Raw genomic sequence first — 24857 nt, 5'->3', positions numbered from 1 at the left:
CGAGAGCGCCCGCCCCCCGCCCGCCTTCCCCGCGCTCTCGCGAGAGCCGCGCCGCCATCTCAGCGCCCGGCGGCGGCGGTCACCCGGCGGGACGAGGGCTGCCAGCGCCGCTCCTCACGGCTGCCCTGCGCTGCTCTGCCTCACCCCGCCATGCTCTCCCGCCTCGTCCTGCGCGCCGGTGAGCCGCGGGGAAGGCCGCTTCTCGCGGGGGGAACGGGGTGGCGGGCGGGGGGTGCTGGCCGAGCCCTGCCCTGACGCGCTCTCTGCCCTCTTGTCCCCTCAGCCCCCGCCGCGCTGAGGGCCCTGCCGCCGCCCGTCGCCGTGGGGTGAGTACCGGGGCAGCCCCTCGGGCACCGGCCGGGATTCGTGCTTAAACAGCGTTATTCTGGGGTTTTGTGTCCTTTTTTCCTCATTCATACTGTGGGAAGGAACTTCTGGAGGTTATCTAGTCCCACCCACTTCCTGGGAGGAGGTGTGTCCAGTAAACGCCACCTTCGAATCGCGGGACGGTTTGGGTCGGAGAGGACCTCCAAAGCTCCTCCAGTGCCACCGCCTGCCGGGGACAGGGACACCTTTCCTAGAGCAGGTCCAGCCTGGCCTTGGACACAGCCAAGGATGGGGTAGCCAAACTTCTCTGAGCACCCTGTGCCCGAGCCTCACCACAAACCTTCTTACTTAATTGGAAATGTATTTGAGCCTCCTCTAAGGGTGGTTTTGGGGACTGTTTCTGTCTATTCTTTAAATGAGAATCATAATTGAAGTGTTTTCCTTATTGACAGGGTGTTGCACACCACAAGACCACTGCACACAACTCAGCAGAGTTTGGCTCCTGTGCCACCTCTGCCTGAGAAGGGAGGAGAAGTTCGTCATGGTTTCATCCCTGAGGAGTTTTTCCAGTTTCTCTACCCTAAAACAGGAGTTACAGGTTAATATAGCGTTTTACCATTTTTAGCTATGCTTATGTGGTTCTGTTCGCCAATTCTGGCTGCTGAGAAGGTAAAATATTACTGAAAATTAATATTTTGCATGTGCAGGACTCCTGGCTCTAAAGTTAGGCACCTAATGGTTGAGAGAATTCCATGAGCTTGATTTTATGGAAAGATTTAGTTGCCTGTTGGTCCTTAGAACATTTGGACAGGCAATTCTGAGTGTTTCTGAATGAGCAGAAGCAGCAGGGCCCATGTCAGGTGCAAGCTGCTTCCACTCCCGGTGAGATTCCCTGTGGCAGCTTTCCCAGGTGGAATTGTGGCTCTGCTTATTGTCCTGGTAAAATAGAGCACTTCACCTTGTGAGCCTTGAGAATAGCTCTGTCTCAGGTACTTGAGTTTCTTGAGCCTCGTTATGCTTTATGTAAGTAATGATGCTTTGCTTTCCCTGTAGGGCCTTACATGCTGGGCACTGGCCTCCTGCTGTACTTTCTTTCCAAGGAGATCTATGTTATTAACCACGAGACAGTAGCAGCTGCCTGCATTCTGGGAGTCTTCATTTATGGCATCAAGAGGTTTGGGCCTGACGTGGCAGCTTATGCTGACAAACTTAACGAGGTAACCAAGAAGCTGTAATTGGGCTTGGCAGCTGTTGGTAAGGGGTGGTTCTGTTAAAGCACAAATGGCTTCAAACTGGCAGAGGGCAGGGTTAGGTGGGATGTTGGGAAGGAATTTTTCCCTGTAGGGGTGGTGAGGCCCTGGCACAGTGGAAGGAGAAGCTGTGGCTGCCCCTGGGTCCCTGGCAGTGCCCAAGGCCAGGCTGGACAGGGTTTGGAGCAGCCTGGGACAGTGGGAGGTGTCCCTGCCCTGGCAGGGGTGGGATTGGATGGGATTTCAGTTCTCTTCCAACCCAAACCAACTGGGGATTCTACAGCTGATTGTGAGCCCTCATTCTTTGTTCCCACAACCTGAGCCCTGGCGCAGGGCAGTGCACAGACATTTCTCCCAGCTCAACGCGGCATTTCAGGATTAATCACAGCTGCCTTGTGTGTGGTTCTGAGGCGTGGGTTCCCTCCTTCCCGCAGGAGAAGATGGCCTCGGCGTTGGCCATGAAGAACGAGGCCATGCAGGCGCTGCAGACGGCCATCGAGGAGGAGAAGAAGGAGCAGTGGAGGGTGGAGGGCCGCACGTACCTCTTCGACGCCAAGAGGGTGAGCAGTGCTGCTGCTGCTGCTGGCCAGCCCAGGGCAGCCTGCCCTGCTGGGGCACAGAGCACGCTCTGCTGCCAGCCATGAACCCCTTGTCCCCTCTCTGTGAGCAGAACAACATTGCAATGCTGCTGGAAACCAACTACCGCGAGCGCTTGATGATGGTGTACAACGAGGTGAAGAAGAGGCTGGACTACCAGGTGGCCATGCAGGCCCTGAAGAGGCAGAAGGAGCAGGACCACATGATCCAGTGGGTGGAGAAGAATGTTATCCAGAGCATCACACCTCAGCAGGTACTCGCACGAGGATTTGCTGTTCAGGGGTCCTGGCTCACGAGGTGATGGATAAACCTTGGCCAGGGGTGGGGCTGGGTGAGCTTTGAGGTCCCTTCTGGGGTTCCATGGATGTTAGGGTGTGTGTTGCTCAGATTGGGAATGGTGGTAGAAAACGACACACAGGCTCTCAGGCTTGTTAGCGAGTGAGAGCCATCTTCACTCTTTGAAATCTTCTTTTATAGACAGTTCCAATGGAATAAAACTTCATTGGGCAGCAAACCAACACATCACCATCACGGGACAGTCAGGAATAACACCCCTCAATCATTTCTTGCAAACAACAGAGACACAAACAACACCCCCAAGGATTGTTTTCCTTTCTCCAAGGACTGTTTAAATTCCTCCTGATTTCTCAGGCCAGAGTGAGAAATCTGAGACTTAATTTTACACAGACACTGAGCTGCTGCCTGACTTCTCACATTCAGCACCCACATCTGTGCTTTATTGGATGTCAATCTCTGACTTCATGAGCTATAATTGCCTCCCTCTTAATCAGTAATTTATAGGTCTGAAGAGGTTTATCTAAGATGCACTTCAGTGTCTGTTTTGCTTGTTGGAATGTCTCCTGAAGGCTGTTTCCTTTCTCTTGCAGCAGAAGGAAAGCATTGCCAAGTGTATCCTGGACCTGAAGGCGCTGTCCAAGAGCGCCCAGGCAGCCGTGTGAGCAGCCTGAGCCCACTGACACATCCAGTACCTCCTGTTGGAAACTCTATGACTCTAAAATATCATTAAACAGACAAAAAAACCCACCTCTGCTGTCTTTCACTAGCAACAGTCCCTGCCTGTTTGTGTTTGTGGTCACTGGATGGTCACACCGACCACTGCAGCTGGTTTGTGGGGGGTGAGATAAAACCACAGCGTGTGAGGTCCTGTTGGATCCCCTGTTTGGTCACAGGCACTTCCAGGGATACAAAACCTCACAGAGGAAAAATTCTGGTGCTGAAACTGATCCCTGTGTTAAATTCTGAGTGACAGCAACCCCAGACACCTGCTGTCCTTGTAGACATGTTCTAAAATCAGGATCATTTGTGCTCCTGTTCACGTGGCCCTGGGTGAATGTTCTTGTTCTCTAAAGGAGCTGGAAACTCCCTTTCACCATAAAGCCTCGTGTAGTGCTGAAAGGGTTTGGGTTCTGGGAAAAGTCATTGGGCAGGAAATGTGTCAGAAGCTCCTCAAAAGCTTGCCCTCAGCTGGTTTTCAGCTTTAAAACAGGGAAATGGGTAAGTTTATTGTAGAGGAGATTTTCTGGACTTTCCCAAGTGCTTTCATTTTTGGTTTATAGGAGGCTTTTCCCTGAAGGAATTTGTTCTCAAAAGTCCCAGCAAAGCAGACACAGAAATAAACTGTGTGCTGAGGTGTGACTTAAGTAGTCCATAAACCCAAGTGGGCAGCCTGGGGGTGCCTGCAATCCCATTTCTCAGTGGGGTTAAGAAACACCAAAAGTGGGATTTTCTTACACTTCCAGTGCACCACTTCACCAGAGTGGTGTTCTTTAGAGGCAAGAACCTTCCATCAAGCCCAGCTAAGCTGAAACTCTCTTACTTTATTTTAGAATAACTGTTTGGAGAATGCAGGTGTCTTTCACGGTTTCCTGTTTTTTGCCAATTTAAATTGAAAAAAAAAAAAAGTGAAGTTGCTTAACTTCCACAATTGTGTGAACCCACATCGGATTGACGTGAGCTTTTCACTGGTGTGGCAGATTCTTCTCACTAAGCAAGTGGTTAAACGGGTGTGCTGACGCTTGGGGAGTTTTCCAGCAGCATTTCCATGGTGGGAGGTAAGATGGAGCTGTGTCATTTCTTGGTTCTTTTGTTACTGCAAACACGGCACCCTGTGCGGTTTGCTGTGGGAAACTGGGAGGTTTCACGGCTTGACTCCTCTGGAATGTGGCAACAATGGGATGTAGGAGGAAAAGGGGCAGCAGCAGAGAGCTGAGGGTGTTTATTTTCCTGTCGTGATATTTTCACATTATTCACAATCCACAGTTGGCAAAGCATGTGGTGAGAAATGCCAGTGCAGGGATTTTGTAGTAGAGTGTCTTTAAGAATCTCTAAGATTCCACACGCAGATCTGAGTAGAAAGTTACTGTTCCTGTTCTGGTGAGAAAAGTCAATTTAACTTAAACATCAACAAACTTTTCAAAGCTGCTTCTGATTATGAAAATGTTCGTAGGGTTTTAGCTGCTGTGAAAAATAATCCTGTAGGTGCTTTTTGTTATTAAATATCCTTCTTTTTCTGGTGGAGAAGACCAGTCAGGGAGCAGTGAACTGGTGTGTTCAGGAACAGGACACTGGGAGGGGGATGATGCTGAGGAACTGCCAGGTTTGAGTGCCTTTGTGCCACTTTTACAAGATTTCCAAGAAGTGGATAAAAACTAAACCAAGTCTTTTGAGTTAGAAGAGATGACAGGTTTGTTTTCCTTATGTGTGTATGTATATAAATATAACCCTCGTTCCTTTCTTTCAGTTTCTCTTCCTGTCAGTTAATGCTCTGAGAGAATGGGAGGCGGTCTCAGCTCTCCAGGTCAAGGTATTTTGTTTTTTGAAGGCATTTCCTTAGCTGCAGTGTTGCTGGCAGAGGTGCTGGCCCAGGGGCTGCAGTGGGGGAGGCTGAGCCCTGGGGCTGTTTGGGGAAGGGCTGCAGGGCTGCCGAGCACAGTCATCCTCTGAACAGCAGCATTTTCCTGTCTGCTGGTTCCACTTTCAGACAGACCGTACAGACACAGCCCCCATGTGGTTCTAGCTGCTTGTGGAACTGCTGCAGAAATTGTACCTTTTGAAACAGGCTGATGATTTTCTTTTTTTTTTTTTTTTTTTTTTTTTTTTTCTGTTGCATTTGAACCAGAACCCGTCTCCACTACTACCACTGTCCCCAGCACTGTCCCTGCCACTGTCCCTCTCCACACCCCTCCAACTCCTTTCAAACCTGAAGAAGTCTGCTGGATCAATAAGTAAATGCTACACCTTTATTTCCTGACTTCAAACCCAGAGCTCCCTGAGACTGCAGCCTCCTTCTGCAACTTCTGCAAGGGAAGGGTTATACATCACATATTTAACATCTTGGGGGGTTAAAATTTGGTTAGAATTTCCTAGTCTGTGCCCTGGATGGGTGATTCCTAGAGACGCTCAAAGCAGATACAGACATGTTAACCTTATGGGGCTGGGGATAAATGTTACATTCCATAAAGTTTGGTGAATTTGAGCATTACTGATGCTTCAATCCTTCTGTTGAAACTGGGGATTCTGACAGGATTTTCTGTGTATCAACAGCCATGAAATACTGTACATATCACTGGCCTTCCTTTCTGGCATCCTCCTGACTGTCCTGGTGTTTGCAATCATCTTCCTCTTCAGGAAAAGTGAGTGACACAGTCGAGGGTGTAACAGCAGAGTGATAGTGACTCTGCAGAATTACTTAGAAAGTGGCTCAAATAGTGAATGTCTGCCTCGAAAAACTCTGTGTTGATGAACAGCTCAGGCCTGGCAGTAGCTCCTCATGAAGCATCCCAGTGATGTTTTCAGGAGAGGATTGACTTTGCCACTGATGAGTTGTGGGGGTGTTTGTTGGTTCTGGGCTTTTCTCATCCTAACCCTGCCTGCACTGAGTTCCTCAGTCCCTTTCAGTCCCTCTCAGGCCGCTTCCAAGAGGTGGGCAGGGACTGGGCAGCCCAAACTGCCACTTTGCTGTGCCAGAGCTCACCCAACACCTTTCTGTCACCCCTCTGCTGCCTCCAGACACAGGGCGAGCAGCTGAGGCTGGGGTCCCTTTCCTTCCTAGGTTATAAAAGATCCCACCAAAATTTACAAGAGGAAGCTTTGTCCCACATGGCAGCTGAGGAATCTTTTAGGAACACCCAGGTAAATGTCACAACTGTCATTTCTAATGCTTTGTGCAGATATTTCACGTTCTTGATTGTAGTAAATATAAATTTGGGGTGGGAGGGAGAAAAGTCACCTTTGAGACTCGACTCTTACTCAGCAGTTCCTTTGACATGGATCTTCAGGGGTTCTGGGGCTTATCTAAACCACTGACCAGGCAGGTTAGGAGAAACCTTTCAAAGGGGAAGCATTCCTGCAGTTTTCTTCTGTGATATTAATTCTTTGGAAGCTCCTAAAGGAGACCCTGAGCCAGACTGAGCAGTGGGATGAAGCAGCATTTACCAATTTCCCCCATGCAGGGGCAGGCTGCTAATGGTGTGGGGTGTTGAGGACAAGTTAGAAGAGGGAAATTCCTGCTGAGCTGCAGTGCTTCTGGACTCTCTAATGTCTGTGGCTTCTCTCACACCCCCAGAATGAAGTGACCTACAGCACTCTGGTCTTCCAGCGGGGCCAGACACCACTGCCTGTGTGATGAGGAAGTTCCAAATGAAATAAAAACGTTCCCACTTTCTGGACATCAAAAGCCTCCAGGATGTTCCCCAGGGCCTGCCCTGGGAGCGCCCCATGCCCTCTGTAACACAGCTCTTTTTGTACTTACGGTGGGAAATTGTCTCCTGTTCCTAACTGGCTGCAAACGGCTGTGGGCAGATGGAGAGTTTCTGTACAGGATTTCCTCATCTGTAGAAATCTCCTGCCCTTGTAAAGTTTCCGTTTGTGAGAACTGCCAGAGAATTGAGAAATGAAAATGTCCACACGTGTGCCCTTGTGTTACCCTTTTCTGTCACCAACTAAAACATTTTCCATATTTCTTTTTGATTGCCAAGTGCACTGCTTAGTTATTTTTCTGTTATTGGAGTGATGATAATGAAATGTTTGTATGCAAATCTCTCCTGGTTGGGTCCCATAAAAGAAATGCACAATCACAGTGTGACAGCCAAAACCTCTGGAAATGTTCCTTCACTCCTTATTATCCACAGTGGTCTGAGTACAGCGTAAAATCGCTCCCTTTTCGTGAGCGGGGATAAGTGACCGTGGGTGGCGGTGTCCGGGCTCCGGAGGAGCCGCCCGATGGCAGCACCAAGCCGCGGATGGGAGCGCCGGAGCTCCTTGTGCTGCTGCGGGGGTTCGGCCGGGTTACGGGGCAGGGCTGCGGTGTGCCAGCCCCCGGGGCTGCTGCAGCGGGCTGTGCTGCCTCCTGCACGGGGCTGTGCTGCCTCTTGTACCGGGCTGTGCTGCCTGTTCCACCGGGCTGTGCTGCCTCTTGTACCGGGCTGTGCTGCCTCTTGTACCGGGCTGTGCTGCCTTTTGTACCGGGCTGTGCTGCCTCCTCCCCTGGGCTCTCCTTCCTCCTCCTCGGGGCTTTCCTGCCCCCTGTACCGGGCTGTGCTGCCCCTTCCACCAGGCTGTGCTGCCCGTTCCACCGGGCTGTGCTGCCTCTTGTACCGGGCTGTGCTGCCTCTTGTACGGGGCTGTGCTGCCTTTTCCTGCACCGGGCTGTGCTGCCTCCTGCACCGGGCTGTGCTGCCTTTTCCACCGGGCTGTGCTGCCTCTTGTACCGGGCTGTGCTGCCTCCTGCACCGGGCTGTGCTGCCTCCTGCACCGGGATGTGCTGTCTCCTCCCCTGGGCTCTCCTTCCTCCTCCTCGGGGCTTTCCTGCCTCCTGCACCGGGCTGTGCTGCCTTGCCCACCTGTCCTCTCCTTCCTTCTCCTCTGGGCTCCTCTCGCCTCCTCCTCGGCTGTGCTACCTCCTGCTCTGGGCTTTCCTGCCTCCTCTTCCTCCTCCTCCTCCCGGCAGCTGCTGGAGTCTCGGGGGACCACGGAAACGTGTGACCAGACGCTCTGATGCTCTGAAAATTTGGTTTGGGTTTGGCCACAAGCTGCTGCTGGTGCCACAGACCATCAGAGGGCCAGCAGAGCCACCTGTGGTCTTTGTTTTGCGGTTCTCTGCTCACACCTCAGTCACGGCAGTTCCCTCAAGCTCTGTTTAATAGACCAAACGGGGGCGTCTCCCTGCCTCGCTGAAGGTGAGCTGTGGGCTGGGTCCCTCGGGTGAGCAGGGTCAGCTGCTGGCCCTGCTCTGCTCTCAGCCCTCCCTCTTCTTCCTCCTCCCTGTGCCTCATTCCCTTGGAGTTTGCCGGGCAGCCTGCCAGGAGTTTGGTGCAGTTTAGCTCCATCCTCCCTCAATTTATCCAAAACACCTCAGCAAAGTTCCCCGTGCACCATTCTAACAACTTTCTGCTCTTTAGGTGAGACCTGTTTTTCTGCTGAAAGCAATCAGGCCCATCAATGCTGAAGGAGAACCTGCAGCAAGTTCTGATATTCCTGTGCAGAGGTTCCTTTGGCTTGTTTATTGGCGGAGCTGAGCTGTGTAACTGGGCAGAGCTCTGGCCTGGGACGAGGGTTAGCTCAGGTGAGAAATGAGATGCCTGGTCTCAGCTGCAGGAGCAGAGGCCAACACTCTCTAAGACAAGGAGCAGAACGATGCACTCCCTTTTCTGCTTCTTCTAGACCACTTTTATTATTTGAAGATGGAGAAAAAAAATGAGCCTGGCCTTTAACAACCTCTTTTCAGTTTGACCCATGTTCCCTAAATATGGGCTGTCAGTTGTGGTGTGACAATTCCTGCAACTCCTGTGCCACCCCAGGCAGGCCACTGGCTGAAACTGGGCAGGGGTTCTGATTGTCATGGGAGGACTCAGCAGGCCAAATTAATGTAAAATCCATCTACTATTTATTATTACTCATGAAAATGTGACAACACTGGCTGAAGCACAAGCTGACCAGAGTCAAGTTTAGTCTGAATGGACAGACAAGACAAAGGTGTGAGAACACCCAGTGAGCTGCTGGGTTATGAACAGCAAAGAACACGTCTGTGTTGGTTGGTTGATTGATTGATTGGTTTTCAATCAACTCAACAATACTCATGTTAAAGAAACCCAAAACTTGGGCCCAACACGACAAAATTTCCATTTTCTGTGTTTAGAAATTATATTACATAAAGACATATATTCACATTCAGCTTCCGAGCAGGCTCAGATCCACGGGTTGCTGCATTTTCCTGAGAGTTTCGTAGCAAAGTCTGGTGGTTTATCCACTGTCTGGTACCCACTGGCAGGTTCAGCCTTTATTTATTTATGACTGTGGGTCGGTTGTTTGCTCTGTAGGAACCGGGTCTGGTTTTTTGCACAGGATATAGGTCCTTAAAACCAAAAGGTACGTGTTTTTGAACTTCTTTATCTTGTAGGCATAGACGATGGGGTTCATGGCAGAATTGGCGTGGGATAAGAGGATTGCCAGGTATATCAGATGTGGGGGGATGTGGGACTCCGGGTGAAAATAGAAGACGCAGTTTATGATGCACAGGGGCAGCCAGGAGATGACAAACAGGAGGAGAACAAGGGCAAGAGACTTGGCTGTCCTCAGCTCGTGGCCGTAGAAGGCGCGGGCCCCTCTCACGGCGGAGCCCTGGCTCAGCTTGGTGCGGATGATGTGGAAGATCTCGGCGTACAGGGTGCACATGAGCAGCAGCGGCACCAGGGTGCACGTGAAGAAGCAGAAATACACCATGTAATCCATCCTCATCACGGCCATGAACCTGCACCTCAGGGAGCTCCGGGGCTCTGCCTTGTTCCAGCCAAACATGGGGATGAGCCCCCCCAGCAGGGACAGGGCCCAGCACAGCCCCAGCGCCCACCACACTCTCCTCCCTGTAGTGATGGTTTTATACCTGTAGGGGAAGAAATCCCAGGTCATGTAAAGAGAAATGTTTGAAAGTAAGGATGGACTTTAAGGATTTTAAAGTTAAGGATGAGTTCACCTGTTCAGGTGCTGCAGGATCATTGTTAGAAAATGAAGCATTAACTTTTTTTGTGGAGAAGACAAATTTTTATCCTAAGACAAGCCTCAGCTCTTCATTTGTAACAGTCACTTTGGGCATCAGTAAGAACTGTGCTTAAGTTCCCTTGTTTAAAATTGGATGTCTAATCTATTTTGTTTCTGGTTTCACTATGATCTTAGTTCTCCTCTTGTCAGGATATTGCTTTGCTGCTGTTGGAAGTCCTATCTCATTTCTTGGCTTCCTTGGGCGTACCTTCCTCTTTTTATCTCGTTTATGCCATTTGTAGGGCTAAAACTCATTCTTCAGCTTCATAGGTCCTTTCTCATTATAAAATATGACTTCTTGGATGCTTGAGGTTATGCTTTGCTTTTCTGGCTTGTGTATTTTCATTTAAATGTGAACAGCGAGTGATTTCAGTTAACTGTTAATAAGTTTGTTACTGCTTCTGTATTTTCAGCAAATACTAAGAGGAATTTTATTTAAAAGACAAGCCTCAGACACCTAAAAAAAGAAACTTGTAACACACTCAGCATCCTGCACAATTAACCAAAGTGCTGAAAAGTCAGCACAGGCTGCCCACAGACACATCCTGTGCTCAAACTCTGCGCAGCGATGACCTGAGAACACCGAGCTGTTCACGAGGATCTCTGGAAAGCTCCTCTCAGGTGGGCTTTGAGGCACAAGCATCCGAATAATGAAAGGTTGGAGGGGAAGGCAGAGGAGGTGGGGCAGAAGCTGGGCAGAGGCGGAGTGTCATAGGGCGTGAGAGAAAGATGAGAGACTCCAAATATTTCAGAGGGCAAAGAGCACAGAAAAAAAGGCTTTTTGTCTAATTCTCACTACCTTTGATAAGGTGTTCCCACACAGACTGACCATGGTTGGTGAATAGGAACGACAACTCCCTAATCCCATGGGTTAAACCAGAGAAACAGCAAAACACCCCCTGGAGAAAGATGGTTTGGAGAGAGGAGAGCTGTTTGCCGAGATTGTTTTGGGAAGAAGCTTTCTGGAGAATTTTTTTCCTTGGGAAACAGTTACCAGCAGGCTAAAAACCTCTCAGCCCCAGCAACGCCAGCCCCAGCGGGGCAGCCTCACCTGGTGGGCAGCTTGACCCGCAGGTACCTGTCGATGGCGATGGCCAGCAGGGACAGGATGGAGGCGTTGGTGAACACCAGCAGCAGGCAGCACATGAAGAGGCAGCCGTGGGCGGGCAGGGCGATGCCCAGGCTCACCACGATGGCCAGGGGCACCACCAGCAGCCCCACGGCGATGTCGGCCAGCGCCAGCGACGCGATGAAATAGAGCGTGGTGTTCTGGAAAGCCGAGTTCAGCCTCACCACCCACATCACCAGGACGTTGCCCAGCGTGGCAAACAACGCCACCAGGCACTCGGTGCCGATGTAAATCCCGTCCAGGCTGCTCAGGGCCGGGCTGCTGCTGTTTGGCATCGTGAGCTGCTGCAGCTGCTCCTGCCCCGGCTGCGGAAGGAAACGCGGGCATCGAATGCCACGTGTGTGATCTGCAGTGTCTCGCCTCTTCCAGAGACCCTCCAGCATCCAAACCTCTGCTGCGCTATTTCATGTCCTCAGCACTGATTTCTCAGCGTCCAGACCCATTCCTCTCCCTGGAGCCCCCTCCTGGAGCTCACCGCATCCCTTCAGCAGCCGCGACTCACCAGAGCGCCTTGGGAAGCTGTTTTGAAGGGAAAACGTGGGAAAGCTTCCTCAGTCCTCCTTACCGGCAACTTATAAAGAGATAGTTCTACAGGTTCCTCTTTCAAGCCAGTTTTAGAAGTGCCAAAATGACAACAGAAGTTGGCTGCAAGGCTGCCCCTTATCACTCGAATTATCAGTCTCCATCACAACTGAGGCAATCAGGGATGTTGAAAGGAGCTGCCTCCGAAAATCAAAGGCTGCTGGGCGAAGGTGAGGACAAGGTGAGGTCACTCTGCCATTGCCAACACGGGCAAAGCAGACTTGGCTCGGGGAAAAATTAATTCCCCATCAGGTCAGAGCAGGATCCCGAGCAAGAAAACCCAGTTGTAAGGGCAGAGGGCGGGCGCTGGAGCAGAGGCTCCACCCTGCGGGAGCGCTTTGTCCGTCCGGACCGAGCAGCTGGGGCTGGAGGATGGAGGATGGAGCTGGGGCTGGGGCTGGGGCTGGGGCCGGAGGATGGAGCTGGAGGATGGAGCTGGAGGATGGAGCGGCCCCTGTGCCAAGGGGGATTGGCAGCAGCACTCGCAGTTAACAGCACTTCCCTCCCGAGGCAGGTGCTTTTCCTGGGGACACAGTGTCCGAGGGCGATGCCGAGCCCTGGGGCCGGCTCGGGGCCGGGGTTCCGCCCGGTGCCCCCCGGTCCCGCAGGCTCCTGCCGGGGCAGCCACAAGGTGCGCTGACCCTCCTCAGGTGTCTCCTGCCCCAGGCACGAGCGAGGCGGGCTGCTCTGAGCCCTGTCACCGAGCAGGGGGAGCTGTGCCCTGCTGTGTCCCTGCCGTGTCCCTGCTGTGTCCCTGCTGTGTCCTGCTGTGTCCCTGCTGTGCCCTCCCTCAGCCCCGGCCTCGGGACAGGCCGGCCGGAGCCCCGGACAGCTTGCAAAGCCATTCAAGGTTAATTCTCGCCCAGCGTGGGCTCCGGAGCCGCCCGGGCTGGGGCCGGGCCTTGGGCAGGAGCCCCGAGGAGCAGTTTTGGTGCCGATGTGGGGCTGAGCAGCCCCGGAGGGCCAGTGGGGCTCGGGGGCTCGGGCCGTGTGCCGGGGCCGGGGCTGGCACGGCCGGACGGGTTACAGCCCGAGGACTGGGTGGGTTTCCATTGAAAGGCTCCATCGGCCCTCGGATGGCTCCAGCCAAAGGTTTCCAGCTCCTCCCGAGGGATCCTCCTACGTCCGGCTGAGATAAGGATCAGGAAGGGAAGGTCTCTGCAATCTCAGCTGCGCCTTTGAGCACAGATTCCCTTTGCGCTTCGGGGGTGGAGGCGAGGAGAACGAATTTGCTGGAGAAAAATTATTTCTGAGTGACACACAGAAAAGAAAAGGAAAAAAACAACAACAAAACCTATCCCACAACAATGATGTTATCGTGCGATCCGCCTTTGTTGTGGTGGGGCTGGAAAAGCCTCGCAGGGAGGCCAGAGCAGCTCCTGGCAGCCCGGGGGGCTCGGGGGTCCCGGCTGCCCCGGGCTGTGCTCACACTGTGCTCACACTGTGCTCACACTGTGCCAGCCCTCCTCGCCCTGCGACATCGCTGTCCCCTCTGACATTCCATCCCGGCAGCTCCTGCTCCCGCGCCAGGAGGGGGGGCTTTGTTTTGTTTTGGGTTTTTTGGGGGGTTGTTTTTGGGTTTTTTTCCTGGATTTCAAAATTTCATGTTTTTTCACCGCATAGAGAAAGACGCCAAGCGACCCATAAACCAGAGGAAGATGAGTGGCGAGCTCTGTCCTGGCTCTTCCCTGCCCGGGAAGGAAGTGAAAGCAAGGCAGAGAGAGGATGTGAATGTGCAGCAGGATCACATCTGCTGTGACAGAGAGACCGTGGGCTGGTGAGTTATGGCCCAGAATGAGAGGCTGCAGCCTGCTGGGGGGGCCAGTGTCCTGTCCGTGCCTCAGTTTCCCCAGCCATGGTAGAAGGAGGGTTATTCTGGTCTGCACAGAGCTGGACGGGGCTGGACAGAGCAGGATCCTTTCCATTTCCCTCTGAAACTCCCCATTTGGGATTTTTCCCCCTTCCTCCCCAGTGGAGGCACAGTGATGTTGGCAAACCACTGCTGGTATTTCTCACAGATGGAAAAACCTGGAGAAACCCCTCGTGTGGCACACACAGCTCTGCTGGGAGGCAAAGTTCACTGTCCTTAGAATGCAGGGCCCGTTCCAAGGATGATTTCAACTGCTGTCAAGAGCAAATTGTCAGAGGAGAATCAGATCTGGAAAGCTCTTCCTCCCTTCCACATGGCATTCCCTGAGCCTGAGCTGCGCTGGGCTGGGATTCTCCCGAGGCAGGAGCGCTGGAATTCCGGGTACAGACAGGACAGGAGCTTTGGAATTCCGGGTACAGACAGGACAGGAGCTTTGGAATTCCAGGTACAGACAGGACAGGAGCACTGGAATTCCAGGTACAGACAGGACAGGAGCACTGGAATTCCAGGTACAGACAGGACAGGAGCACTGGAATTCCAGGTACAAACAAGGCAGGAGCACAGGGATAGGGGCTTGGGCAAATCATATTTTTGTGACTTTTCTGTGTTTTTAAAATGAGCTGCATTCTAAGTGGAGTTTTTAGCTCTCTCTGGGTGTGCTGTGGGGTGGGTGCAGAGCAGCTGGCACACAGTTTGATGCCAGCCGCACTCCTGCCCACAGGAATGACCCCTGGGATCAGCCATTCCCGGGTTCTCCAGTCCCTCCTGCCCCGGGCTGTCCCTGTCCCCCCTCTCCCGGGGCTGGGACGGGCGGTGTCTCACTGGCTGAGGAAATGCGGCTTCTTGGCATATTTTATTCCCAGCGCCGCTTTCGCAGCCCGTTCCGAGTGACGCAGAGCCATCCCCAGCGGTGTGGAGAGCCCCTCCCGTGTGAGGAGAGGAGATCCCTCGGGTCGTGCCTCACAGCCTCTGCCAGCCCCCGGGAGGTGACAGCGGCCCGGGACCCCGCTGGAGACTCCTCTGTGCGGCACAGAAATCCCCATCCGCGCTCTTCATTAAAGGCTGCTTTAAAATTCCATGGAAATGGCATACAATAAATCCTGGGGAGATGAAAGGGAGGTTTGAGCTGGCAGGAGGTTCTTTAGAAAGGCTCTAGTTACACAAATTGTCTGCCTGACAGGAGAGAAACTGTTTTGACATTTTATAAACTCTTCCACTGATAATTTTGCATCTCGGAGCAGCAAGGCTGGGGGAGTCAGGACGGGGTGAAACAACAAAGCCAAGGCCCCGAGCTCCCTTCCCAGCTTATTTCTGAACACCAGAAATTTATTTATCTGCAAAAGCAGCTTTTCTCTGAAAAGACAGGGAGGAAAGTGCCATTATCTCACTGATGAGCATCCTCAGGAGGGGACAAGACACCTGGCACAGGCAGCACCTGCTGCCACCACCCTGCCACCCTGTCCCCGGGGCTTGAGAACACGGGGGTAAAACCCACCGAGCAGCTTCTCCAAGTCAGTTTGTCTCCAACAAGGGCTGAGAGGACACTGACAGAAATGTGTGGCTCTCTCAACCACAATAAATATGTGTGCTTGACATAGAGTCACTGAATTACTCTGAATTTTAGTGGCATCTCAGGCTACAAATGTCTCAGATTAAATGAATATTACCAAGATATTTCCCAAGATTCCTAAGACTTTGGGTTATCCTGTGCAGGGCCAGGAGCTGGATTGATGATCCTTGCGGTCCCTCCCAGCTCAGGCTGCTCAGTGATTCTACGAACATCTTGCTGTAATTTATTTATGAATCATGACTCACTCTCTGACTGGCATTCGTGGAGCAATTCATCATTGTCAGCATGACTGGGGTGGGGGGAGCTTCTATTTCCTCTGGATATCTTCTAAGTGCCTTTTTCCTGCCTTTATTTCCCTAATCAAGCCAGGACCTTATTTATAGTGCTGCCGTTTCTGTCTGGGTAAGCCCAGAGTGGCCTCAATGGCTTAACAGGATTTCTCTCCTGCAGCTTTGCCCGGTGTAATGAACAGAGGGATTTGGTCCTGTGGCTGCTCTAATCCTCTCGAGGAGGAGGCAGAGGCTTTCCCCTGAGGAACAGCAATTCCAAATGAACAAATGAAGCCCCCGGGGACGGGGAAGGAGCTGAGGGCTCCAAAGCAGAGGGGTGAGTGGTCCCAAAGCCCAGCTGATCCCACACGGGTTTCCTCAGCTGCCCTGGCCCGGGCCCTGCAGGGAAATTCGGGGATTGCTGCTGTTCCTTGGAGCTGAGCAGGAGGGAGCAGGCTCAGGTCCCACCTGACACGGTGACAGCACCAAGGGCACTCACTCACAGTGTGTGGGCAGGAAGGAAAGCCTCTGGGCCTTTCTTTGATGGAAGACGGACTGAAAACAAACCATCATCAGGGAAGTGGTGCTGAGAGCAGCCTGGAGTCCCCAGGAGCTCGGCCCCAAAAACAGGAAGATGAGCTGGAGGCTCTGGGGGCCCAGGTTTGCCAGGGAAGCTCTTTAGGAAGGAAGAACTGTTTATACCTTTTTATTTTTAATGTATGTATATTCGGATCCAACCTTTTCCATGATGGATGGCAGAAATCAAGGCCTCTTTTGTTCTACAATTAACTCAGAGACGGTTTTTGGTTCCTTACAGAAGAAAAGGAATTTATTTTTCCTTACAACAAAACACACACAGAGCTCATTGCTGTAGAAAGTTGTTTTGCTAATGACACTCATTGCCAGCATCGCTGCCCTGATTTGGGGGGAAATAAACTATTCTTAAATACTTGCTGCAAACTTTGGAGCCTCACTGTGAGGTCTGGAGTCTGACCCTCGCGTTTGTCTGAAGGAATCACAACACCGAAGCAGAAGGGAATTTAAACTGCGGTGTCCCCGGGTAAACTGATACTAACACCGGAGCCCTGTCGGTGCTGTGGGGGGAGATCTGGCCCTGCCCCTGTGACCCTCCGAGGAGCTGCGCTGGCACCAGCCCCGCGGGTTTGGCTGCAGAGCAGCGGGGAAGGACAGGGCAGATAAAGTGTTTTTGTTTGTTATTGTTTCCATCTCCTCAGCTCCTCGTCACTTCCACTCCGGTCCAAACACGTGGGGCACGAAACTGCTGAGTTGGGCTTTGTTGATCTGGCAGCCGGGAAGGGAAATCTGTGCTCGCTCAAGGTTTCCATGCGGGGCTGGAGCAGGGACAGGACAGGGACAGGGCAGGGATGGGACAGTGCAGGGACAGCCCAGCGACAGCAGGGACAGGGCAGGGACAGGGCAGGGATAGAGCAGGGACAGCAGGGACAGCAGGGACAGGGCAGGGACAGCGCAGCGGGACCCGTGTGCGCAGGCCAGGGCTGGCAGGGCTGCCGAGGGGAACAAGTGACCCATCCCCAGCACACACAGCGTCCCTGAGCCGCCCGGGTGTCCCAGGGACAGCAGCGCGTCTGGAAATCTCAGGAGAGTGGAGAGCAGCCTGTGGCTCTGGGCCAGCCCAGCCGGGAGCGGCTGCAGCTCGTCCTGTGCTCCCCAAATCCTGCCCAGGATGCAGCCCCAATCCTCCCGGGGATGGAGCCCCAATCCTCCCGGGGATGGAGCCCAAATCCTCCCGGGGATGGAGCCCCAATCCCCCCGGGGATGGAGCCCAAATACTCCCGGGGATGGAGCCCCAATCCCCCCGGGGATGGAGCCCCAATCCCCCCGGGGATGGAGCCCCAATCCCCCCGGGGATGGAGCCCAAATCCTCCCGGGGATGGAGCCCCAATCCTCCCGGGGATGGAGCCCCAATCCCCCCCAGGAGCCCCAATCCCCCCCAGGGATGGAGCCCCAATCCCCCGGGGCTGGAGCCCCAGTCCTCCCGGGGATGGAGCCCCAGTCTCCCCCAGGATGCAGCCCCAATCCTCCCGGGGATGCAGCCCCAGTCCCCCCCAGGATGCAGCCCCAGTCCCCCCCAGGATGCAGCCCCAATCCCCCCCAGGATGCAGCCCCAATCCCCCCAGGATGCAGCCCCAGTCCCCCCCAGGATGCAGCCCCAATCCGCCCGCGGACGGGGCAGGGCGGCAGCGCAGCGCTGGGGACGCGCCCGGAGCTGGCACGGCGGTGACAGGAGCCGTCAGTCGGAGCCGTCAGTCTGGAATGCAGCTCCTCACCACAACACACGGCCCAGGCAGTAAAACAAGCGATTAAATGCTCTGATACCTCTGCGGTTCCTGTAACTCTGGAAAGACAAGTGGAGGTTTCTGTCATCAAGGTAACCTTCAGAGGCAGCCCCCGTCGGCACGGGGCTCAGCTCCCTCCTGCCTTATCGAAGGGGCCAGCAGCTCCCGGGACACTTTTGTCTGTGGAGGGTCAAAGCGAGAGCCGGCAGATAAATGCCCACATCCCCTGGGGAAACAGCCCGGGATGGAGGCGGGGATGGAGCTCCATCAGCCCTGCACGGGGCCGGGCAGCGCCGGGACCGGGACCCGCGGGCGGTGCCCGCTGGGGCAGGGCTCGGTGTGACCCACCGTGGGTCCGGAGCTGGCCCCAAAGCCAGCACTTTGTCCCTGGGCCGGTTTTATCTCAGTTCCCGCAGGAGCGCTGAGATAACCCAGGCCAGGAGCCGCCCTGGGCACCTCTGGAGCAGAGAGCGCTTTTCTCTTCGCTCCCTCCACCGCTAGACGCCGCCCGGGCCACGAGCCGTGTTCGAACCCATCCGCTGTTATTCATGCAAACACTTTCTCTCCAAAGGGCAGCAGCGGGAAGCGTGGGGAATTAAAGCCCAGCCGAGGGTTTGTAGGATGTCAGAGGGTTTCGGCAGGGTGCAGCCCCGCACAGACAGCCCGGCTCGGCTCGGGGGTCCCCAACCTCCCACAGCCTTGGGGTGCAGGAGGCAGACCCCCTGTGACCCCCGGGGTGAGCCGCCCGGCCCTGGCACACAGCCCCTGCCCGGGGAACAGCGCAGGGTGGGGGACACGGCTCCTCCAGGCCTTCCCCGGGCAGTGCCCGGTCACAGCCCGAGTCACGGCAGGACTGGAAGTGACTCATGATCCGCTGAGGAGGCGACAGCTCACTGCACAGCTGGGCTCACGGCTCGCGTGTCTGTGCCACTCAGGGTGACTGCGCTGGGAGGGGACACTCAGCGCTGGCTGGGAGGACACACAGGTGCCTCGTGCTCCCTCCTGTCCAGCCTTCCCTGAGGAAAATACCTTCTCTTCCCGGGAAAGAGCCTCAAAGCCGGCGTTATTCACTTGTGCTCAGGAAGCAATCAGAAAACAAAGAGTGCTGTCAAAATCTAAGTGTTACAGTAATCATAATTACAGTGGAGCAGCTATTAAAGGGAGCCGAGGAGCTGCCTCTGACAGCAGGTTTAGGACAAGCTCCCGCTAACCCCTGGCAGCAGGAGGAGTGAAGGTGCTGGAGGGGCTCCAAGGCTGTGGGATGATTAAGCCCACTTAGGACCGCAGAGCAGCAGGAATTGGAAGCACACATCTCTTCTCCAGGTACAGATACGTTATTACCTCTCTGATGTCTTTATAAAGCCTGTCCCTCAGCCCCGTGCCCGTGTGTGCTGCTGGCCTGGGGCTGGGCTGAGGGCACCAGCAGTGTCTGCTCCTGGATCTGCCCCCGAATGGAACCGGTTATCAGCTGGGAGAGGGCAGGGACAGGAGATGAAGCGACTCCGTGGGTCTTACAGGGCTCCCAGAAGCTGACACACAAATACCTGGATTGTTACTTTTACCTGCTAATCGAAAATTGCCCCTTGGCCACAGTACAGTCATTGTGTGACTGCCTTAAAGAAAACAAGTGTTTAAACCCCATGAAAGGAGACATGGGAAGGAATACTCACTGCATTAGACATTCTCTCATTTCAATATATATATATGGCATTTAATTCCAAGGCAATGTTTGTCTCATTGTGTGGGTTCCACCAAACCTCCAGTCAAAGGATGTCTGTCTAACAAAGGCAGTTACATTTTAACTTTCATTTTATCTTTGTTGTTTTTCCTTCCTTTCCCCCAACTTCCCCATACCCTACTGCCTGGATTTTACAAAAACAGAAGGAGGGAAATGGCAGCTGCATCTGGCCCAGAAGTGGGTGAGAGCAGCTGGCAGTGGAGGAGGAGGTTTTGGTACCCAGGGAGAGGAGGACCCGCCCGGCCACGGGGTGAGCGGGTGTCTGACTGCACAGGAAGAGGTTGGCTAATCGAAAATGTGTGGTTGGAGCCGCCTGTGAGCAGGGAGCACAGTTTGTCAGCCGAAAGAATAACACTTGTTATTGCTCACGTTGAGTTCTGCTGCCCCAGTTTTTCCTGCTGGAGCCTGGCCTCTCCTGGCTGTGCCTGTGCAGGTGTTGGGGACTCCAGGCCCCTCTCCTTCGGCTTTTTCTTGTGCAGATCCAGCAGCTTTGCCCCATTGCAAACTGTGGATGGGCTTGGTGAGGGCAGAATCAGGCCCTGGAGTGTTCTGGGGTCTCTGGAGGTGTCACCATCCCGACCCAGGACATTTGTGAAGTGCCCTACAAACTCAGCACGAGGAGCTGCTGGGTCAGACCCACCCTGAGCTGGGACCATCCCCCATCGTGTGTCCCAGCACAGACAAATTCACCTCTCCCACCCTGAGGGCCCCAGCAAACTGCAGAGAACAGCTCTGTGCCGTGGCCAGGCTGGCTGGGGACGTGCACAGGTGACACATTGTGGGGACACTCACCCAAACACAGCTCCAGCACCGGGGATTAAAGCCAGGAGAGGTGCCCAGGCTGCTGGCTCTGCTCATGTTTAGCTCTCTGAGCATCCTTTCCTTCACAGGCTCCTCTGGTAGGAAACTCCAGGCTGCTGCAGCTTTGGAGAAGGCAATTCTTGGTGCAGAAGGCCAAGAGCAGGAGCAGCCCATTGTGCTGCTGCTGGACTGATGCACGGGAATCCCTGTGTATGATAACTGGCAGCTCCCTGCCGTGCTGAGCACAGGAAGCAGGATTTGTGCTTCCTTCCCCAGTGAGTTCCTCAGCCTCTGATGGTATTTATAAACCCCGTGAACCAGAAACCCCTGTGAGTCTGTGCCTTTCTCCTGACTGTGCAGAGCTGCAGACTCCAGACTGACTCTGGGTGAGCCCACAGGGTAGGGAGATGTTTGGGGAGCTGCAGAAGAAGCCTCCATCCCCTGCCCCTTTCAGAGTGACAGTCACAAAAGAGGAAAGGCTTGTGGTGGTTTTGGTAGAGGAAGCCTTGTTCCTGCCTCCTCAGCCTTTCTGCAGTGCCTGTGCTCACATCCTTCGGGCTCAAACCTGGAAAACACCTCTGTGTTTGCCTGGGCTCCAGCCTCTCCTGGGATTTCAGGCACGTTAAGGACTCTGGATGAGCTGGGGGAGGAGCAGGGCCCCAGCACTGCTGCCCCAGGGCTGTGGTGCGTGGAAAAGCCAGTCCAGAGCCCTGCTGGGGATCAGCCATCCCTCCCCAGCTCCCAGCTCATCTGCCTAATTACCTGGGAGCTTCACCCAGCCAGACTGGGCACGGAACAACCCCGGGCTGCCGGGGAGCAGGGATGGGCCTTTCAGGGAATCTGCTCTGGGCACAGCTCAGGGCTCAGAGCTCTCCTGCCCTGCAGAGTTTGGGGTGCTGGGCTCTGTTAAATGACCCCAGGTCGGGTCCCTGGCTAGGACAGCGTGGGAGGCTCGGTGTGAGCTCGGTGACCCTCAGCCGGGGCAGCTGCTGGCAGCCATGTGGGTGCTCACTGTTAATTACATCATTAAGTCATTATTCATAATGATACACTGCAATCTCATCTGTAAAGAAAATATTATGCTTGCACTTCAAAGGCTTGTGTTGAGCTCTTTGGAATGAGCATTTTTTTTTCCTTCATTCTCCCCTTGACTAGAGTTTAAAGAATGATTATTGTAAGTGTAGAGAGCACCAGCTCCTTTGCTGAGCAGTTTAAGTTCAGACACTCAGGACAGGAGCAGGATGCAGTCAGCACCTTTACTTCTGACAGCCAGAGCAAGAGGATAATGTGTTATTAGCCTGCACGGTGTCAAACCCACTTTCATTTACTCTCCAGCCCTCTGATTCTATCAGCCAGGAATCCAAGGTCATTATGCAATCACAAATTGTTTCTGAATTTCATTAAATCAACAAATGGGCCTTAGCTACATATTTACATCAGCTGAACTTGTGATAATTTATCCAATTGGGCAATTATTATTTTGGAATGAAAGAAGTCCTGAGGGATTCTGCTTCACATTAATTTGCCTGCAGAAGACTCAGTGCAACCACTGCAATTCAGAGGCAAAAGCAGGTGAAAAAATTGCAATCCTGCTGCAGGTTCTGAGATAAATGAATGTTTTCCTTCCAGTCTTTTACTGCTGCCATATGGCAGGAAAAGGGGAGTGAAATCTTGGTATAATTTAATATGAATGGATTTAGACTGTAGAGTTATTGGAAAGAAGTTATTGTGGCAACTCGTGTTTTATATCAATAGATGGGCTGTGATAAACGACACCATTTTTCAATCAAACTGCCGTGGGGAGGGTCACTGGATTCCTGGGCTGTGTCCAGGACATTACAGGCTGTGTCCTGCGTGTGACAGGATGCAGAGAATCCATTCCCTCTGCCTCATAACCTTGTGTTGTTGGTGTGGAGCAGGAACCCCGGCCTGGGGCTGTCAGCAGGTCCCAGCCCTCCAGGCAGCGCTGTCAGCCCTGGACACGTCCCTGCAATAATGGCATGTGTCAGAGGTGGGGAAAGGCCGAGGGACAGCCCCGGTGTGGACACGGGATGCGGCACTGGGGTTGCTGAGGAGCAGCGCCCTGCTGCCCGAGGGAGCGGCAGCAGCACGGGAGTGGGACAGCTCTGCCCGAGGGGCGGCATCTCCCTGCCTGACTGCAGGATTTGGGAGAAACACAGACACAGGTCCATTCCCTGCTGGAGCCGCCAGGAAAAGCGCCTCTGATTTCAGCTGAACTTGGACCTGCTTCTCCTCTTCTTAATCATTTCATAACCAGGTTCACACTCATCTAGATCTAATTTCATGGGCTTGCAAAGTCTGACTCAGCAATAAATGTTATCAGCTTCCACTGAAACCTGCAGAAAATGGGGGGAAAAGTCAATCTTCCCAGAGCACACACCAAAGAGGAGTTCAGCCCTTCTGAGTCAGGCCCTCAGTGTGCCTGGACCCTCATTCTTCTGAAACTTGGGAGATGGTCCACAAGCCATGAAACAGAGAAGTGTGTGATTCCCTGGGTACAATAAAACTCTTCAGTCAGTGCTCAGTGGGAAAAGCTGCAAACGGGTTGATATTTGGGGCAAAGTTTGTTAAAGCTTTAATTTCAAAGGGAATTTGGGGTGAAGCCTTGGAGAATGCTCAAACATTTCCAAGTACACCGAGCCTGTTAAAGGAATTGCACTCCTTGCAGTTTCTGCCCATAGGAATATGGGTTTGAACAGCTTTTAAAACAGAAGCTAGTGCTGATATTTGGCCTCTGCCTGTTTTCCAGGCACAGCCTCATGTTTTTAAACATCGAGCCAGTAACTTCCCAAGTTCACAGATTTCACAGTAACGTTTGTTCTCTGAAGAAACGAGTTGCTGAACCACGTGTGCTGAGCATCCTTCACGGCAGACGCTTTTGCCACCCCGACCAAGGCACCGTGAGTGATCCTCTCACTGCCGAGTCCTGCAGAGACACAAAGTGTGCAAAGCCTCTGCTGACATCGCCCTGCCTCCAGCGACTCCAGTCAAGCAGCGATTCACCTGCTCGCTCCCTGGTGGTCCCCAGGGAAGGAGACACCTCTTAAGCCATAAGAGCCGGGATTTACAGATCACTATCAGCAGCCACAAGTCGTACCTGCAAGCGAAATTCTGCGCCGTGTGTTTATTTCTGCTGCACACAGGGAGCTGGGAGAGGGAGAACTGGAGAGTTTCAGTCACAGAGGGTGAGGGGGGCTCGGAGCTCTGTGTCTCCTGGCCACGCACTTGCTGGGGATTTTGGATAAATCATTTAATCTTTCTTTGCTTTGTGTAATCCCTGCGGCCACACAAGTAATATTTAGCATTTTTCTGTTGGAGTTCGGGATGAAAGGCAGCACGACTGCTAAAATATTGTTGCTGTAGCCTCAGAGTTCAATAAATCGGCTCGTGTCCCTGAAGTTTTCCAAGTGGTGATAGAGGAGTGTGGGGAGGCCCGTGGGTGTGTTGCTGCCGCCTCTGGCACGGTCCTCTGCAGCCTCACAGGAGCATCCCAGGGACACGGCTGCAGTCCTGTCCCATCCTGTCCCATCCTGTCCTGTCCCATCCTGTCCCCTCCTAACGTGAGGAGGTGACAGTGCTTGGGAACACGAGAGACCCCTCTGCATTCCATGGAGAGCTGGGCATTGCAACCAGGAGAGCAACTACTGCTCCTCCTGGGGTAATTATACATTTTTAACCAAGAAAACATAAAAGCCCCTGAAATTTATTGACTGTTGACATCAGCTTTTCTGGAGTGTGTAGTTCAGAGCTGAATTACAGTTGAAGCCGGGGCTAGTGAAGTGATCTCGCAGATGACCAGACCCTGCTCTGGACTCCCCCCTGACCCTCCCTGTGCGGCTGCTGTCACTTACAAAGGCTCAGAGACAAAACCATCGCCAGTGTCATTTCCTCTTCCCGCACTTCGCCTGTTTCTTGTCAATCCCATGTGTTCTTCCCTTCAATGTTACACTTCTTTATTTTCACCCTTTTCCAAACAAAACGCCGCCCCCTTGGAAGCGCTGCGTTTCAGGAAAAGCTTTTCAAAGGGTGAAGGTGATGCGGCGCTGGTGCTGAGCCCTGTGCTGGGGCAGCTCTTGGTGACCTCCTGGTGACTCGTGTCCCGTCCCGGGTGACAGCATCGTCTCCTCCGTACGGACACAGCCCCAGCGCTCGGTCCCCGCGGGCTGTGCCCCTTCCCGAGGGGAAATCCCCCGATGTCCATCCACCCTGGGGCCGTTCCCTCTCCTGCTGTCCCTGGGATGAGACCCCCGGGCCGGTTCCTCCTGGCAGGGAGTTGCGCAGAGCCACAAATTTTCCCCGAGCATCCTTTTCTCCAGGCTGAGCCCCTTTC

General features: G+C 53.6%; 2 protein-coding genes across 2 annotated transcripts; one reads left to right on the top strand and one right to left on the bottom strand.

Annotated features, from left to right (window-relative positions):
- Window positions 1-59: 59 nt before the first annotated feature.
- Window positions 60-3218, top strand: ATP5PB (ATP synthase peripheral stalk-membrane subunit b). The gene is made up of 7 exons (XM_066335651.1): window positions 60-178; window positions 284-326; window positions 780-925; window positions 1381-1544; window positions 2012-2137; window positions 2248-2427; window positions 3062-3218. Exons 1-7 carry the CDS (start codon window positions 151-153, stop codon window positions 3131-3133), a joined length of 759 nt encoding a protein of 252 aa, XP_066191748.1. The 5' UTR covers window positions 60-150; the 3' UTR covers window positions 3134-3218.
- A 6083-nt stretch (window positions 3219-9301) lies between these two features.
- Window positions 9302-11683, bottom strand: LOC136371561 (adenosine receptor A3-like). Its single transcript, XM_066335705.1, has 2 exons — window positions 11281-11683; window positions 9302-10074 (listed from the first exon to the last, which is right to left on the bottom strand). Exons 1-2 carry the CDS (start codon window positions 11631-11633, stop codon window positions 9480-9482), a joined length of 948 nt encoding a protein of 315 aa, XP_066191802.1. The 5' UTR covers window positions 11634-11683; the 3' UTR covers window positions 9302-9479.
- Between the last annotated feature and the right edge of the window lie 13174 nt (window positions 11684-24857).

Source organism: Sylvia atricapilla, chromosome 25, assembly GCF_009819655.1.
Source record: "Sylvia atricapilla isolate bSylAtr1 chromosome 25, bSylAtr1.pri, whole genome shotgun sequence".
NCBI classification, from domain to species: Eukaryota; Metazoa; Chordata; class Aves; order Passeriformes; family Sylviidae; genus Sylvia; species Sylvia atricapilla.
This window is presented reverse-complemented; position numbering and strand designations above follow the sequence as displayed.

What these genes read in the sequence shown, in the direction of transcription:
- ATP5PB (XM_066335651.1), top strand. Translation starts at nt 151, where the DNA reads ATGCTCTCCCGCCTCGTCCTGCGCGCCG. An exon ending in CCGCCGCCCGTCGCCGTGGG is followed by an intron (nt 327 to 779) that starts GTGAGTACCGGG and finishes CCTTATTGACAG; the next exon opens with GGTGTTGCACACCACAAGAC. An exon ending in ATGCTGACAAACTTAACGAG is followed by an intron (nt 1,545 to 2,011) that starts GTAACCAAGAAG and finishes TCCTTCCCGCAG; the next exon opens with GAGAAGATGGCCTCGGCGTT.
- LOC136371561 (XM_066335705.1), bottom strand. Translation starts at nt 11,633, where the DNA reads ATGCCAAACAGCAGCAGCCCGGCCCTGAGCAGCCTGGACGGGATTTAC. An exon ending in CGGGTCAAGCTGCCCACCAG is followed by an intron (nt 10,075 to 11,280) that starts GTGAGGCTGCCC and finishes CTTCCCCTACAG; the next exon opens with GTATAAAACCATCACTACAG.